At 46.5% G+C, this 15130-nt stretch overlaps 1 protein-coding gene across 1 annotated transcript in view; it reads left to right on the top strand.

Annotated features, from left to right (window-relative positions):
- Positions 1–430: 430 nt before the first annotated feature.
- LOC126427937 (mitogen-activated protein kinase kinase kinase 12-like) overlaps positions 431–15130 on the top strand; it is a 126430-nt gene continuing 111730 nt past the window's right edge. The window contains exon 1 of the mRNA XM_050089829.1: positions 431–604. Coding sequence (XP_049945786.1) covers positions 431–604 — 174 coding nt within the window. The remainder of the gene's footprint in view (positions 605–15130) is intronic.

The following is a 15130-nucleotide window of genomic DNA, read 5'->3' on the forward strand; positions in this document are numbered from 1 at the left end:
GACTTTAATTCTGATTGTTTTTACACAGGGCCAAAGACCGATATTTCGGTTTAATTGAATTTTCTTGCCACTGAATGGACTTTAATTTTTTTTGAAGGATTTATAATTGAGTCAGATTGCGTATTTCACATTTTTGTTGCGATTTTCAATACCTCTCATTCTGGGCGAGGTTACGCTTAGAGCAGTGTCCATTAGCATTCATAATTAAATATTGTCGTGTTTCTTTCTTTCAAAATTTTGTGGGGAGGTTACAATCTTAGCACGTCTTTTTTTAATTTCAAAACGGTACTTACTTAAAAAACACGCCTCGTACTTGGGCCTACCTAGTTGTTGGTCAATAATTAATTTTTGAAGTCAAGAGCAGGTCCATACATTGATCCCTGTGGAACACCACACCTAGCCTACTTTGTATAAAGTTTCCACAGCAGTCATGCGGTGCCCCCTAGATGCGCCGGGGCCTAGTTTCAGCTCGTGCCACGTCGGTGACCCTAATTTCACCTGGGACCACCTCTGTGGAGGCCGTGAGTGGCGCCCGCGAGAGACGGCCCGTTTCCTAGGCTTGGCGGCTCGCGGCCGCGCCGGGCCGGGCCGGGCCGGGCCGGCGGTAATCCTGATATATCGGCGCCCCTAATGGCGGGCGCTCTGACAGCCGGCCCGCATTCACAGCCAGCCGTAAATAACGAAACGCGCCGCGCGCGCCGCGTGCGTGCCCTATGACCAGAGAGCTACGCGCCCGGGTCTGGTGCCTCCTCTCCTCCCAGCAGTGTCTCAGGATACGGTCAGTGCCGCAACGAGCAAGTGCTCTCCACCTCCAGCACCGACTCCGAAACTTGCGAAACCTACCGCTGGGGAGGAACACAGTCATGTGTTTCGTGGTACATTCGGCCCTGCATTAAAATACAAGAGACTCATACATGAAAATTGTGACGGCCTAAGCGAAGTTGATCGCTAGTACTCTACTGGCCATTAAAATTGCTACACCACGAAGATGACGTGCTACAGACGCGAAATTTAACCGACAGGAAGAAGATGCTGTGATATGAAAATGAATTCACAAGAGGTTGGCGCCGGTGGCGACGCCTACAACGTGCTGATATGAGGAAAATTTCCAACGGATTTCTCATACACATACAGCAGTTGACCGGCGTTGCCTGGTGAAACGTTGTTGTGATGCCTCGTGTAAGGAGGAGAAATGCGTACCATCACGTTTCCGACTTTGATAAAGGTCGGATTGTAGCCTATCGCGATTGCGGTTTATCGTATCGCGACATTGTTGCCCTCGTTGGTCGAGATGGAATCGGTGGGTTCAGGGTAATACGGAACGCTGTGCTGGATCCCAACGGCCTCGTATCACTAGCAGTCGAGATGACAGACATCTTATCCGCATGGCTGTAACGGATCGTGCAGCCAGGTCTCGATCCCTGAGTCAACAGATGGCGACGTTTGCAAGACAACAACCATCTGCACGAACAGTTCGACGACGTTTGCAGCAGCATGGACTATCAGCTCGGAGACCATGGCTGCGGTTACCCTTGACGCTGCATCACAGACAGGAGCGCCTGCGATGGTGTACTCAACGGCGAACCTGGGTGCACGAATGGCAAAACATCAATTTCTCGGAAAAATTCAGGTTCTGTTTACAGCATCATGATGGTCGCATCCGTGTTTGGCGACAACACGGTGAACGCACATTGGAAGCGTGTATTCGTCATCGCCATACTGGCGTATCACCCGGCGTGATGGTATGGGGTGCCATTGGTTACACGTTTCGATCACCTCTTGTTCGCATTGACGGCACTTTGAACAGTCGACGTTACATTTCAGATATGTTACGACCCGTGGCGCTACCTTTCATTCGATCCCTGCGAAACCCTACATTTCAGCAGGATAATGCACGACCGCATGTTGAAGGTCCTGTACGGGCCTTTCTGGATACAGAAAATGTTCGACTGCTGCCCTGGCCAGCACATTCTCCAGATCTCTCACAAATTGAAAACGTCTGGTCAATGGTGGCCTAGCAACTGGCTCGTCACAATACGCCAGTCACTACTCTTGATGAACTGTGGTATCGTGTTGAAGCTGCATGAGCAGCTGTACGTGTACACGCCAACCATGCTCTGTTTGACTCAATGCCCAGGCGTATCAAGGCCGTTATTACGGCCAGAGGTGGTTGTTCTGGGTATTGATTTCTCAGGTTCTATGCACCCAATCTGCGTGAAAATGTAATGACATGTCAGTTCCAGTATAATATATTCGTCCAATGAATACCCGTTTATCATCTGCATTTCTTCTTGGTGTAGCAATTTTAATGGCCGCTAGTGTAAATAAATAAATAGTGGAACATCCTTTGTATTTTCGGGACAGTACAAAGAACGTTCACGGGAGGGGTTGGGGGGGGGGGGGGAGTAGTGCTAAATCGATAAACTGCATCCTTCTCTCAGCTGAATTACTGAACAGCTTTTCTTAACATTTTCCGGGAACTGAACGCACTCTAATATCGCGTCGAGTCGATGGGAGTGTGGTATTCTGTAAATATCGGACTGATGCCTTCCCGGCGGCTGTGAGAGTACGCACAAGGCGGAAACGGTCTCCGCCGTGAATCACAGCTGCGCTGCCGGAGTGCGTGCGTGTGCGTGCACGCACGCGGGCGCCGCGAGCGGGCCGTGACTTCCGCTGCCGGCGCATCGGCGCAGGACGTACGGCGCCGCCGCTCCTCCAGGCGCCTCAGGGTGCCGACGTACGCTGCTCCTACCTGAAACGCTTGCTTCCTTCCGTGGTCAGATGTTTACAATGGATCTACACAACCTGCACTCCATGTCTTTTTCGTTGGTCATAACTAGGTCTCTCACTCCCTGTCCGTTCTGTCCTATAATTGCCAACTATTGGATTTTGCATTAAAAATCCTTGCCTCATCGACTTAAGATATTTGATCAATACTATCTGGATATCTGTTATTGGATATCAATACGTCGTGTGTCCAGTCTTCTGCTTTATCAAGGCGTGAACTCTGCTGGGGACAATTTCAATGGGCTGTCAGAATGTCTGTGGAGGAATAGCAGCCGGCCAATTCTTCCTCAAGAACCGCAACCAGAGAACATATTTTGGACGGTTCGGTCTAAAGCAGAAGCTCTAGCTCATGCCAAGGATGTGTTATTGTGTTCGCGTCGGGACTACTGGCAGGCCAGTACATTTAAAGGGTTTTATTTCACAATACATTGCCTCGCAGAATCTGCTTTATGACGGGATCCACTGTCATTCTGAGATAACGAGTCATCCCTCCGAACTGTTCCTCCAGTTAAGCTTAACACAGAGCTTTAAAACGTCTCCTTCCGTCGTGGTTTAGCTGTGATTCTTCTTTGCGCTTACACTTCACACTCATACCAGCAACAGTCGACTTGGGCACGTTTAGAAGGGTGGAAATGACCCTGATGGATCTGTTACTTGACATCTTCGAAGTCACTGAACTCTCCGGGCAGACCAGCTCTGGTATTCTCTGCTGACAACGTAACTCTCACTGCTCCCTTTTATACTGGCGGGTCCGTCTCTTGTGATAGCTAGTCATTATTTGCCCACTATACTAAGGAGTTGGGATACTTTTGGTCGGATAGTGCAACTCGAAAGTACTAACACACACTATGTCTGCAAGCCAGCTTATGCTGATGGAGGATATTACTCTCCGTTATCACTGCCACATCACCCAATTTCCTACTTCCGGTCGCCAATGATGTGCTCTGCAACTACGACTCTTGGTAACCCTTCATGTGAAGACAAATAGCCATAGGTGGTGTATTACGTGCATTGTAATTATCACATTTGCTCTGCTAGAGAGAGCATCTTCAGATATTCAGAAGTTTGAATCTACTCTCAGCACCAGCGTCAAACACAGTTTACCTTTATGGGCTACTCGTGAGACATAGCTAGGAGGAAACGCAATTCTCTCTTCTAGGAACCACGCCGGCCGCTTTGACCGAGCGGTTCTAGGCGCTTCAGTCCGTAACCGCACTGCTGCTCCGATCGCACGTTCGAATCCTGCCTCGGGCATGGATGTGTGTGATGTCTTTAGGTTAGTTATCTTTAAGTAGTTCTAACTTTTAGGGGACTGATGACCTCAGAAGTTAAGTCCCGTAGTGCTCAGAGCCATTTGAACCATTTTTTACGTCCTTGTAGCGTTGCGGCTTCTCTCTGTACAACAGCATCATCCACGAAACGCGTCATGAAAATCAGACAACGTCTACTGTGTCACTTGTACAGGGTGTGGCAGGAAAACGGGCTGAGGGTGATATTGTAAAACATTGCTTTCGCAACAACGGAATCCTCGGGTATTGCCATTTCATGCATTATTAATGTTTTGAAAATTTTTTGGTGCCACCAATGTTAAGTTGACAGACAATCTGCGTGAAAATCGTTGACGGTACGTTCAAGCTTCTGTATAGCGATGTTCCTGGTTTCTGCACAAATTGTGTCCTTCAATTCCTCAACATTATTTTGAGCAGGCGGCAACTGTAGGCCCTGTGTTTCACGAACATCCAAAGGAAGTAATCACAGACCGATAAGTCGGGACATATGGGAGGCCCCAAAATCTCCCCATTCATTGAAATTATGTGCTCACCAAAAACTGTGCTGCGCTGCAATTTAAATTTGGGAAACCTGTACTCAACTGTTGAAGTTCATTTGTATGGGATGTGTCAACCATGACAGCATACGGCAGAGATGTGACAGTGGTTTCTCGTCCATGTTTATCCTCGAAAACACGGACGGCAGACTTTTTCACGTAAGAGACAACGCACCACCCTGTGATTTTCTGGCTGTGTAAGGGTCGTTGATGAATCTGGTGCGGATGACCCCTGTAGCAGTAACGGCAGTTTTCAGAATGAGATTTTCACTCTGCTGCGGAGTGTGCGCTGATATGAAACTTCCTGGCAGATTAAAACTGTGTGCCGCACAGAGACTCGAACTCGGGACCTTTGCCTTTGGCGGGCAAGCGCTCTACCAACTGAGCTACCCAAGCACGACTCACGACCCGTCCTCACAGCTTCACTTCCGCCAGTACCTCGTCTCCTACCTACCACCGAGGAAGTTTCAACGGCAGTTTTGTCTGTTGCATAATAAGTGAGGTGAAAGTGTGTCTTGTCACTCAGCCATATAAGTCTTAAGACACCTTGACTGTCTCTAATGTCAGTCAATAGTTCAACAGACGGATGCATTCGCTTTTCATAATAACTTCCATTTAACTGTTGAACAACCTGTATCTTGTACTGTTTCAACTTTAAATCATTCCTTTAAATTGTGTGCTCGGTACGACTGGACACAGTTTCTCACAGAACGCTTCGGATTGTCGATTACAACATTCTGCACCTCCTCTATCCGTTACTGTGAGCGAAAACTTCGGTGCCATCCAGGCGATTTTAGCTTAAGCGATCTTCCTGTTGCGTCAATGTTTTACAGCCCTAACCTGAGTGCATGTGCCGATGGCGCAGGATCGATCCGTGTAAGGTTGAAATGACGAAGGTATTCCCGTCTAGCAGCAGCAATACTTTCACCGTTTTTGTTTAAGTGCCTCCACAGCCACAGCCACAGCACGTTCTGGCCCTCTCAGCGCTGAATCGCAGCAAATGACGTACCTATATGAAACATATTACAAACGTTCAGTGTTCCCCATATCACAATTCTCCTTTCAAAGACTAATTAAAAGTCTCGTTTTTCCTGTCCCACTCATTCCGAACAGTATTTCTCCAATAACATGCGTTGTACACTTTTATGTCTGACTGTGTTTCCCTGTAAAGAAATACACTGCGTTCTGTTTGAGTGGGCATATTCAATCCCATCAAAATATTAGTCTAATATTTCTTCGTCGACGTGCGGAACCGTATCGAACGCCTTCCAGAATCAACGAACAGGGCATCAAACTGGACGCCGGCATCTACTGTCTTCCGAGTGTCCTGACAGAGAGAGCTATGATTCACATGGTTGTTGTTGTTGTTGTTTTCCCAGCTAACGAAGATCACTAAAAAAGCCAGATCTTCTAGGCACAAGCTTTACGTTTCAGAAACATCTATAATAATGACAAATTTGTAAAACTGTCGTGTCTGTCTGTCTCTGTGTTTGGACACGCTGATCAAAAACTACAATACGAATTTTCATGGGGTTTCGCAGGTAATATGAGCATATCTTGTGGAGCACTGTATAGGCTTGATTTCATCGAATTGGGTCACAGAAAAAAGATACCACCACTGAATGTTTTACCCGTATTAATATGACGTTTTCACAACTAACGCGCTGAACCGATTTCGAAGAAATTAGCTGTGAAGTAGCTTGATCCCTGAAGAAGAACACAGCCTACTTTGGAAATTGTGTTGTATATAATAATTATTATTTTATCTTAGAAGTTGTGTTTGTGAGCGTTTCTTTGATAAGGTTTAGGGTTTTCGGATCGAGTCCTAGCTTCTCAAGGATAATAAAGAGAGATTGCCTATCGATTGAATCATAAGCCTTTGCGAAATCAACAAAGGAACAAATGATCGGACTGTTTCTGACTGCTTTGTATTTTAGTGTTGTCTTCAAATTGAAAATTTGTTCTGCACAGGATCGGTGAGGGCGAAAGCCAGCTTGGTATTCACCAATACTGTGTTCGAGTTGTTCTTGTGTTCGTTGAAGAAGACAAGCTGAGAGGATTTTATAAGTGACTTGGAGAAGGGAGATTCCTCGATAGTTGTTTATATCTGCCATGTCTCCCTTTTTACGCAGTGGATGAATTAGGGCGCATTTCCAGTCTTCTGGTAGTTTTTCTGTCTGCCAAATGTCTGTGATGATTTGAGTGAGTTCTTTGAGGGAATTTGGTCCAAGATTTTTAAGTAGTTCTGCAGTGATATTATCTTCTCCGGATGCCTTGTTGTTTTTCAGTCTATGAATATGTCTTTGGATCTCCTCTAGTGTAGGTGGTGGGGATTCTGGATTTGTGTAGATAGCAGTTTCTTGAGGGAATCTTGAAGAAGGTTCAGGGCAATTGAGGAGTCCGGAAAAGTATCTTGCCAGCTCCTCACAGTTTTCCCGATTTGTGAGCGCTAGTTTTCCATCTGGTTTTCTGAAACATAGATTTCGTGAGCCGTATCCATTGATTCTCCCAGCAAAGGTTTTATAGAAGTCTCGTACATTATAGTTACGGAAATTTTCTTCAATAGACTCACACTGTTCCTTGAGGTACTTCCTCTTGACTTGTCTGATTGTTTTTGCCACTTGTCTTCTGGTGTTGTGGAAGTGATCTAGATTTTCTGGGGATTTTTTACTCGATCCGAAAACCCTAAACCTTATCAAAGAAACGCTCACAAACACAACTTCTAAGATAAAATTCCTGGGTGAAATATCAGAGCCCTTCCTGATCAAAACCGGCGTCAGACAAGGTGACGGCTTGTCTCCACTCCTCTTCAACCTTGTCTTAGACAAAGTCATCCGAGAATGGGAAAAAGAACTGAAGAATCAAAATTACTGGAAGCCTATGCAACTAGGAAGATCTAAAGATGGTATTAAAATTTCATGCTTGGCATTTGCAGATCACGTGGCCATTCTAGCAGAAAACGAGACCACAGCAATTAAACAGATAGACATTCTCAAAGAATGCGCCGAAAAAGTTGGCCTACAAATTTCCTTCCAAAAAACCAAATTCATCTGCTCAAAATTTGAAACTCAAAAACTGACTACAAAATATGGACAAATTGAGAGAGTTCCATTCTTTAAATACTTAGGCGAGGTCCTAGAACCCACAGGGGGAGAGAAAACTGCACAAAAAGTTCGACTGCGAAAACTGAAAAGAGCATACTGGAAAACCCACAACATCTACAATAAAAAGTGTCTCTCCATTCACTCAAAAATACGACACTACAATACAGTAATCAAGCCCGAAGCACTATATGCCAGCGACACACTCACACTCCATAGAAAAGGCGACCTGGAAGGCATCCTGAAAGAGGAACGCAAAATTATCAGAAAGATTCTTGGCCCAAAAAGAACTGAAGATGGATACAGGTTACAGTCTCGGAAAACTACAGAAAAATTATCTAACCTCGCCGCAGACATCCGGAAAAGAAGACTAAAATTTTACGGTCATATCCACAGACTCCCAACACCCAGACTCTCCCACAAAATTTTAATATACATTGAAAAATTGAAAACCATACCCTGGATACAAGAAACCAAAACAGATCTAGCAAATGCACAAATAAATTCTTCAGAAGTTATAAACAGAAATGTATACAGGCAAAAAATCAATAGTTGGAAAGTACAACCCGAGAATGAAGTTTTCAAGAGACAGGGGACAAAATGGACAGAGGAAAGAAAGAGAATTCATGGGGAAAGAATGAGAGAAGTTTGGAGAATTAAAAAATTGAATCGGAAAAGCTTTGCGTGATCCGTATGGGTCCAATCGCACATAATAAATAATAATAATTATTATTAACTACTTTAACTCCTTATGTGCAGCAGAGGGCTGCAACGAAGGATCGCCATCTTGTTCTATCTTCTGTTAGCATTTTCCCCTCTTACCATCCTATTCCTTGCTGTTGACGTTTTGCTTCAACTGATCGTCTACAGGTCATTCTGGGCATGACTCGTCTCCGTCGTCCCTGCGGGATCGCAATGTGTTCATTTGACCTCCTAAGTGCATACCCCAACCATCCACACTTCCTGCTTCTCATTTGCAGCTCAATTGGCGTCTGGCTGTTATTTTTTTTTTTTTTTTTCTCTCAGAGTGTTTCATGAGAGATGGCCACAATACCCCCAGCATGTTTCTCAGAAATCTGTTGATGAATGTCTGCAGCTTATGGATTATCTGCTTCACCTGTCTCCGAAGCTAGAGTTCGGCAGTGTTGTTAAAATTTTCCCGCATGTCTTTTGTTTTTCGGCCTTTAATTTTCAAACGGACTTCCTTCTCCGCAGATTTCAGATCTTCTAGTTTCTCTTTTATGTCGTTGAGGCTGTGGGATAGAAGGCAAAGGTCACTTGCCAAATGGTGGTTCGCACGTTGACACTTGTTGATGGCCCAGCATTGAAGTCTGCAGCAGTTTGCGGAAGAGTTGCACTACTGTCGCATTGAACGATTATCTTCAGTCGTGGTTGGTCCCGTTCGCTCAGGATCTCTTTCTGGCCGCACCTATGTCGGAGATTTGATGTTTTATCGGATTCCTGATACGGTACACTAGTGAAATGGTCGTACGTGGAGGTCCCCACTTCATCGCAGTCTCGGAGATGCTGTGTCCCATTGCTCGTGCGCCGACTATAACACCACGTTCAAACTCACTTAAATCCTGATAACCTGCCATTGTAGCAGCAGTAACCGATCCAACAACTGCGCCCGACACTTGTTGCCTTATATAGGCGCTGCCGAACACAGCGCCGTATTCTGCCTGTTCACATATCTCTGCATTTGAATACGCATGCCTATACGAGTTTCTTTGGTGCTTCATTGTATAATGTATAGCTACTTCAGTACCACGATGGATATCCGGGCGTTGTTGCCCGAGCCCCTCTGCTCATGACGACTCATCGCGCGTCTTCTGCGTTGTTAGTGTGCGTGATCTTCCTCTTTCTACACGATCGGTATTCGACACCTCTGCTGAAATCTCCTCCAGGATCCTCTGGTGTTCGCGGTTAGCTGAACAGTGTCAGTGTCGTATGTCGCGTTCACGTACAAAACTCGAGTTTCCCCTCGCTTATTCTTCAGAAGTGAAGTTAGAGGGTGAATTTTAACCAGTTATTTTTCGTTGGCCGTCGTCCCTGGATACTTAACGAAATAGACAGAGCAAGGATAGGGGAATGGCATGATTATATCTGAGACAATGCTCTGTGACAGTTGATTTGGCTCTGAGCACTATGGGACTTAACATCTCAGGCCATCAGTCCCCTAGAACTTAGAACTACTTAAACCTAACTAACGTAAGGACGTCACACACATCCATTCCCGAGGCAGGATTCAAACCTGCTACCGTAGCGGTCGCGCGGTTCCAGACTGAAGCGCCTAGAACCGCTCGGCCAATTCGGCCGGCGACAGTTCAAATCAACTTGGTTGTTGTAGGCGAGCGTGTTGATGTTCTTTGCGTATTTCCTCGACTGTTTTGATAGACATGCTGCACTTAATACGTGCCTCATTCGCATGGAATGCGATACACACCCAGCTTTCGAGTATCTACACTCCTGGAAATTGAAATAAGAACACCGTGAATTCATTGTCCCAGGAAGGGGAAACTTTATTGACACATTCCTGGGGTCAGATACATCACATGATCACACTGACAGAACCACAGGCACATAGACACAGGCAACAGAGCATGCACAATGTCGGCACTAGTACAGTGTATATCCACCCTTCGCAGCAATGCAGGCTGCTATTCTCCCATGGAGACGATCGTAGAGATGCTGGATGTAGTCCTGTGGAACGGCTTGCCATGCCATTTCCACCTGGCGCCTCAGTTGGACCAGCGTTCGTGCTGGACGTGCAGACCGCGTGAGACGACGCTTCATCCAGTCCCAAACATGCTCAATGGGGGACAGATCCGGAGATCTTGCTGGCCAGGGTAGTTGACTTACACCTTCTAGAGCACGTTGGGTGGCACGGGATACATGCGGACGTGCATTGTCCTGTTGGAACAGCAAGTTCCCTTGCCGGTCTAGGAATGGTAGAACGATGGGTTCGATGACGGTTTGGATGTACCGTGCACTATTCAGTGTCCCCTCGACGATCACCAGTGGTGTACGGCCAGTGTAGGAGATCGCTCCCCACACCATGATGCCGGGTGTTGGCCCTGTGTGCCTCGGTCGTATGCAGTCCTGATTGTGGCGCTCACTTGCACGGCGCCAAACACGCATACGACCATCATTGGCACCAAGGCAGAAGCGACTCTCATCGCTGAAGATGACACGTCTCCATTCGTCCCTCCATTCACGCCTGTCGCGACACCACTGGAGGCGGGCTGCACGATGTTGGGGCGTGAGCGGAAGACGGCCTAACGGTGTGCGGGACCGTAGCCCAGCTTCATGGAGACGGTTGCGAATGGTCCTCGCCGATACCCCAGGAGCAACAGTGTCCCTAATTTGCTGGGAAGTGGCGGTGCGGTCCCCTACGGCACTGCGTAGGATCCTACGGTCTTGGCGTGCATCCGTGCGTCGCTGCGGTCCGGTCCCAGGTCGACGGGCACGTGCACCTTCCGCCGACCACTGGCGACAACATCGATGTACTGCGGAGACCTCACGCCCCACGTGTTGAGCAATTCGGCGGTACGTCCACCCGGCCTCCCGCATGCCCACTATACGCCCTCGCTCAAAGTCCGTCAACTGCACATACGGTTCACGTCCACGCTGTCGCGGCATGCTACCAGTGTTAAAGACTGCGATGGAGCTCCGTATGCCACGGCAAACTGGCTGACACTGACGGCGGCGGTGCACAAATGCTGCGCAGCTAGCGCCATTCGACGGCCAACACCGCGGTTCCTGGTGTGTCCGCTGTGCCGTGCGTGTGATCATTGCTTGTACAGCCCTCTCGCAGTGTCCGGAGCAAGTATGGTGGGTCTGACACACCGGTGTCAATGTGTTCTTTTTTCCATTTCCAGGAGTGTAGATCGTCTTTAACATCCTAAACGAGACTTTTTATCTTAGTCGAAGGGAGCGAAATGAATAGAAGACCATGTTTCCGTAGGAGCTAGCCCATGTTATTGTCATCCTGAAATGTAGCTTGCTGATCGTTGTTTCATTCCTCGCGCACCTTTGCTGCATATTTACTCCCTACATGGCCGGAAGCTACGAAACTGGAAGCCTCTTCCAAGTATGAATCGTTTCTCGGACGTCCCTTCTATATATGGTGGTTTCCTTAGCCAGCACAGGTATGTTGCTGAAGTCATTGTCTTGCCCGCTGTTCCAGTGTTCCGCTATCGCAGATTTAATACTTAGTTTTAACCGTGCGTGATGTTCGTTCTCTTTAATAAGTTCTTTTACAGTCCTCCCGTATCGCCCATATTTACTCTGTCACAGTCGCTCGTCACTTCATAGATTCCCACACTGTGGAGGTAAACAGATCCATCCGTTATGAGTTGGAAACACTTTCTTTTTATTTTGTTCCTACTGAAAAATGTGGTCTGTATACAGTTTTTTTCGTATAAATTCGGTGATATGATAAGCAACTCTAGAAATTAAAGGTAACCTGGAGTTAGAGTGGATCCCCGTTTTTCTTATTAACATAATTAAGAATATTTCTTGCGGAATCCCTAGCCACGGACATATCATTGTAACCGTTAGGCTTCACTGTCTTCCGTGAGAAATCAAACTTCGATTAGAAAGCTGTTATTGTCCGTGATACGAAAGTCACGAGAAGACGGAGTGCTGAGCACTTCATGCTTCTGGGTTTGGTGTTGATGTGTACTGGCGTCTAAATACAAACTGATATTTGTAAGCTTTCTATACACTGTGCATCCTAGATTGTTGCCAAGTCGCCTATAGATCAACACATCTAGGAACAGCAGATTGTCGAACGCCTTTCTAAATGAAGGCAAACTGAATCCACTTGTTCACCTGCCCCTATGGTTATGAATAAAGCAAAATGTTTTTCACCCGAGTGGTACCTCTAAACCAAGGTGAATCTTCCTGTCTTTTGTTGCTTTCCTTGCAATGGATGTATCCAGTCCATATTTATAAAGTCTTCAGTCGTAACTAAAGTTGTTGTGCATTAGGCAGCTCTGAAATAGATTTCCTGCGTTCGTCCTTTAAATAAGCTCATAGTGACTCTGAATTAGTTCGCTCATATACAAATAACGAGTGAAAGACCAAGAACGAAGTGCTCGGATTAAAAAAGGTGTAAGGGGAAGATGTTGTGTTTCGCCCTTACTGTTCGATCTACACATGGAAGCAGCAATGACGTAAATAACAGAAAGCTTCAAGAGTGAATTGAAATTCAAAGTTTATCAGTGGTAAGATTCGATGACGACATTGCTATCCTCAGTGAAAGTGAAGAAGAATTGCGGCATCTGGTGGCAGGAGTGAACAGCCTAATGAGTATAGAATATGGATTCAGAGCAAATCGAAGAAATACTAAAGTAATGAGAACAGCGAGAAACGTATCATCAGGATTTGTGATCAAGAAGTAGAGGAAGTTAAGAAATTCTGCTACCTAGGCAGCAAAATAACACATGACAGACGGGGCAAGGAGGATATCAAAAGCAGACTGGCAGAAAGGGCATTTCTGGCAGAGAGATGTTTGCTAACAAATATAGGCTTTGAGGAAGAAATTTCTGAGAATGTACATTTGGAGCACAGCATTGTATGGTGGCGATATGTGGACTATAGGAATACCGGAAGAGAAGAGAATAGAAGTATTTGAGATGTGGTGCTACAAGTTGAAAATAAGGTGAAGTGATAAGTTAAGGAATGAGGTGGTTCTCCGCAGAATCGCCAAAGAAAGGATTACACGGAAAACAGTGATGATAGGAAGAGACAAGATGGTAGTACACCTTTTAATACATCAGGGATAAACATGCATGGTACTAGAGGGAACTGCAGAGGGTAAGAACTGTACAGGAAGACAGAGGTTGGAATACGCCCAGCAAATAATTGCGCAGGTAGGTTACAAGTGCGTCTGTGAGATGAAAAGGTTGGCACAAGAGAGAAATTCATGGTGTGCCGCATCAAACCTGTCAGAAGACTGATGAGTCAAAAAGGAAAAACCCTCTTAGCTTTCTTGATGACCTTTGTGCATTTGGTGTCCACTGTTCGTGTTATATCGCCAAGTTTTCTAATCCCTGTCTCAGTTATCACACTCACGAATACATCATGAGCTTATCCGATGAACAAAACAGATACGTTCTTCGTATTCTCTGCTGCGTCACCCTTGTCCAGCTGTATGCCTTGAGATATATTCTTCGTATTGTCTGCTGCGTCACTCTTGTCGAACTGTATGCCCTGAGGGCGCGAGTTGCCTGAATGGGCGGTGGTTCTGCGTGTCAGCCATTCAGCGGCGGGCAGCCGCCGTAATTCACGGGACGGATGTGGCATACGACGCGGGCCCACACCGCGCGAAATATCGACGGCCCGAGTTTGGTTGGCACGCGGTGCGTGAGCTGCACGCATATGCGTACGCGTGTTGTGCGTATGTGTCCCGCGGGTGGCCGCTGGGAGAGAGTTAGGCGAGCCGAAGGCTGCTGCACAGTGGCTGGCGGTAGTTTCGGCAAAGATGTGAGCAGGCACCGCTACTGTTACTCCCGGAAACGACTTAAAGGACTGTCAATCCTTCTTGGGAAACCAGACGAGAAATAACCTCATTGGACAAAAGATTAATCACCCTTTTCGAGGCAAACATTGGCCGCTTCGTACTGCTGCAGGTGGTATAGAACTCAGGCGAACCTCCACCGCTGACATGTCACGGCATGTGCCAGACGGGTCACAGTGTATGCAGAAAACCTACGCACTCTGACCTCTATCTCAGCACCTCAAGCCACCGCCAGAGAATTTCGGTGCTAAAGACTCCGGTAGCTTGAACACTACCAGACAAGGAGAGCCTTTCCGAAGAATTAAAACAGGTACGGATGGTGCCCTGCCGGAATCGGCACTCAGATCGTCAAGCTGAACGGGCGTACAAAAATCAGCAACGCCTGGGAAGAGGTCGAGACTGAGACAGAGAAATCTCAAATAATGAACTGCTTATCTACCTCTTGGTCGCTCAGTAACTGGAAAGACCGATATGCTCCTACGGAAGCATGGTGTGTTCTGTACTTCGTTCCCTTCAAGTAAGATAGGAAGTATTCCTTAGACTGTTAAAGGCGATCTACTTCTCGAAAATGCGGGTATGTATCGCGTTCCATGCGAATGAGATATTTCTTACGTGAGGAATGCCTGTCAGAACAGTCAAGCAAATATGCGAGGAACATCAGCAACACACGCGACAAAAACAATCAAGCAACTCAGCTGTCTCCGAGCACTACCTCAGATATGAATATGGCATGAAATACATTGAAATTAGTATCGTGGCTCAAAAGCCAACTTTCTGGGAGAGCGTAATTAAGGAGTCTATCGAAATAAGAACGGTAAACCTAAGAAACACTGATGGAGTTTCCAGTTTACACCAGGCTTTGGGTGTGGAAATCAATTTTCTAAGGTACCG

Source organism: Schistocerca serialis, chromosome 12 (genome assembly GCF_023864345.2).
Source record: "Schistocerca serialis cubense isolate TAMUIC-IGC-003099 chromosome 12, iqSchSeri2.2, whole genome shotgun sequence".
Taxonomy (NCBI): domain Eukaryota; kingdom Metazoa; phylum Arthropoda; class Insecta; order Orthoptera; family Acrididae; genus Schistocerca; species Schistocerca serialis.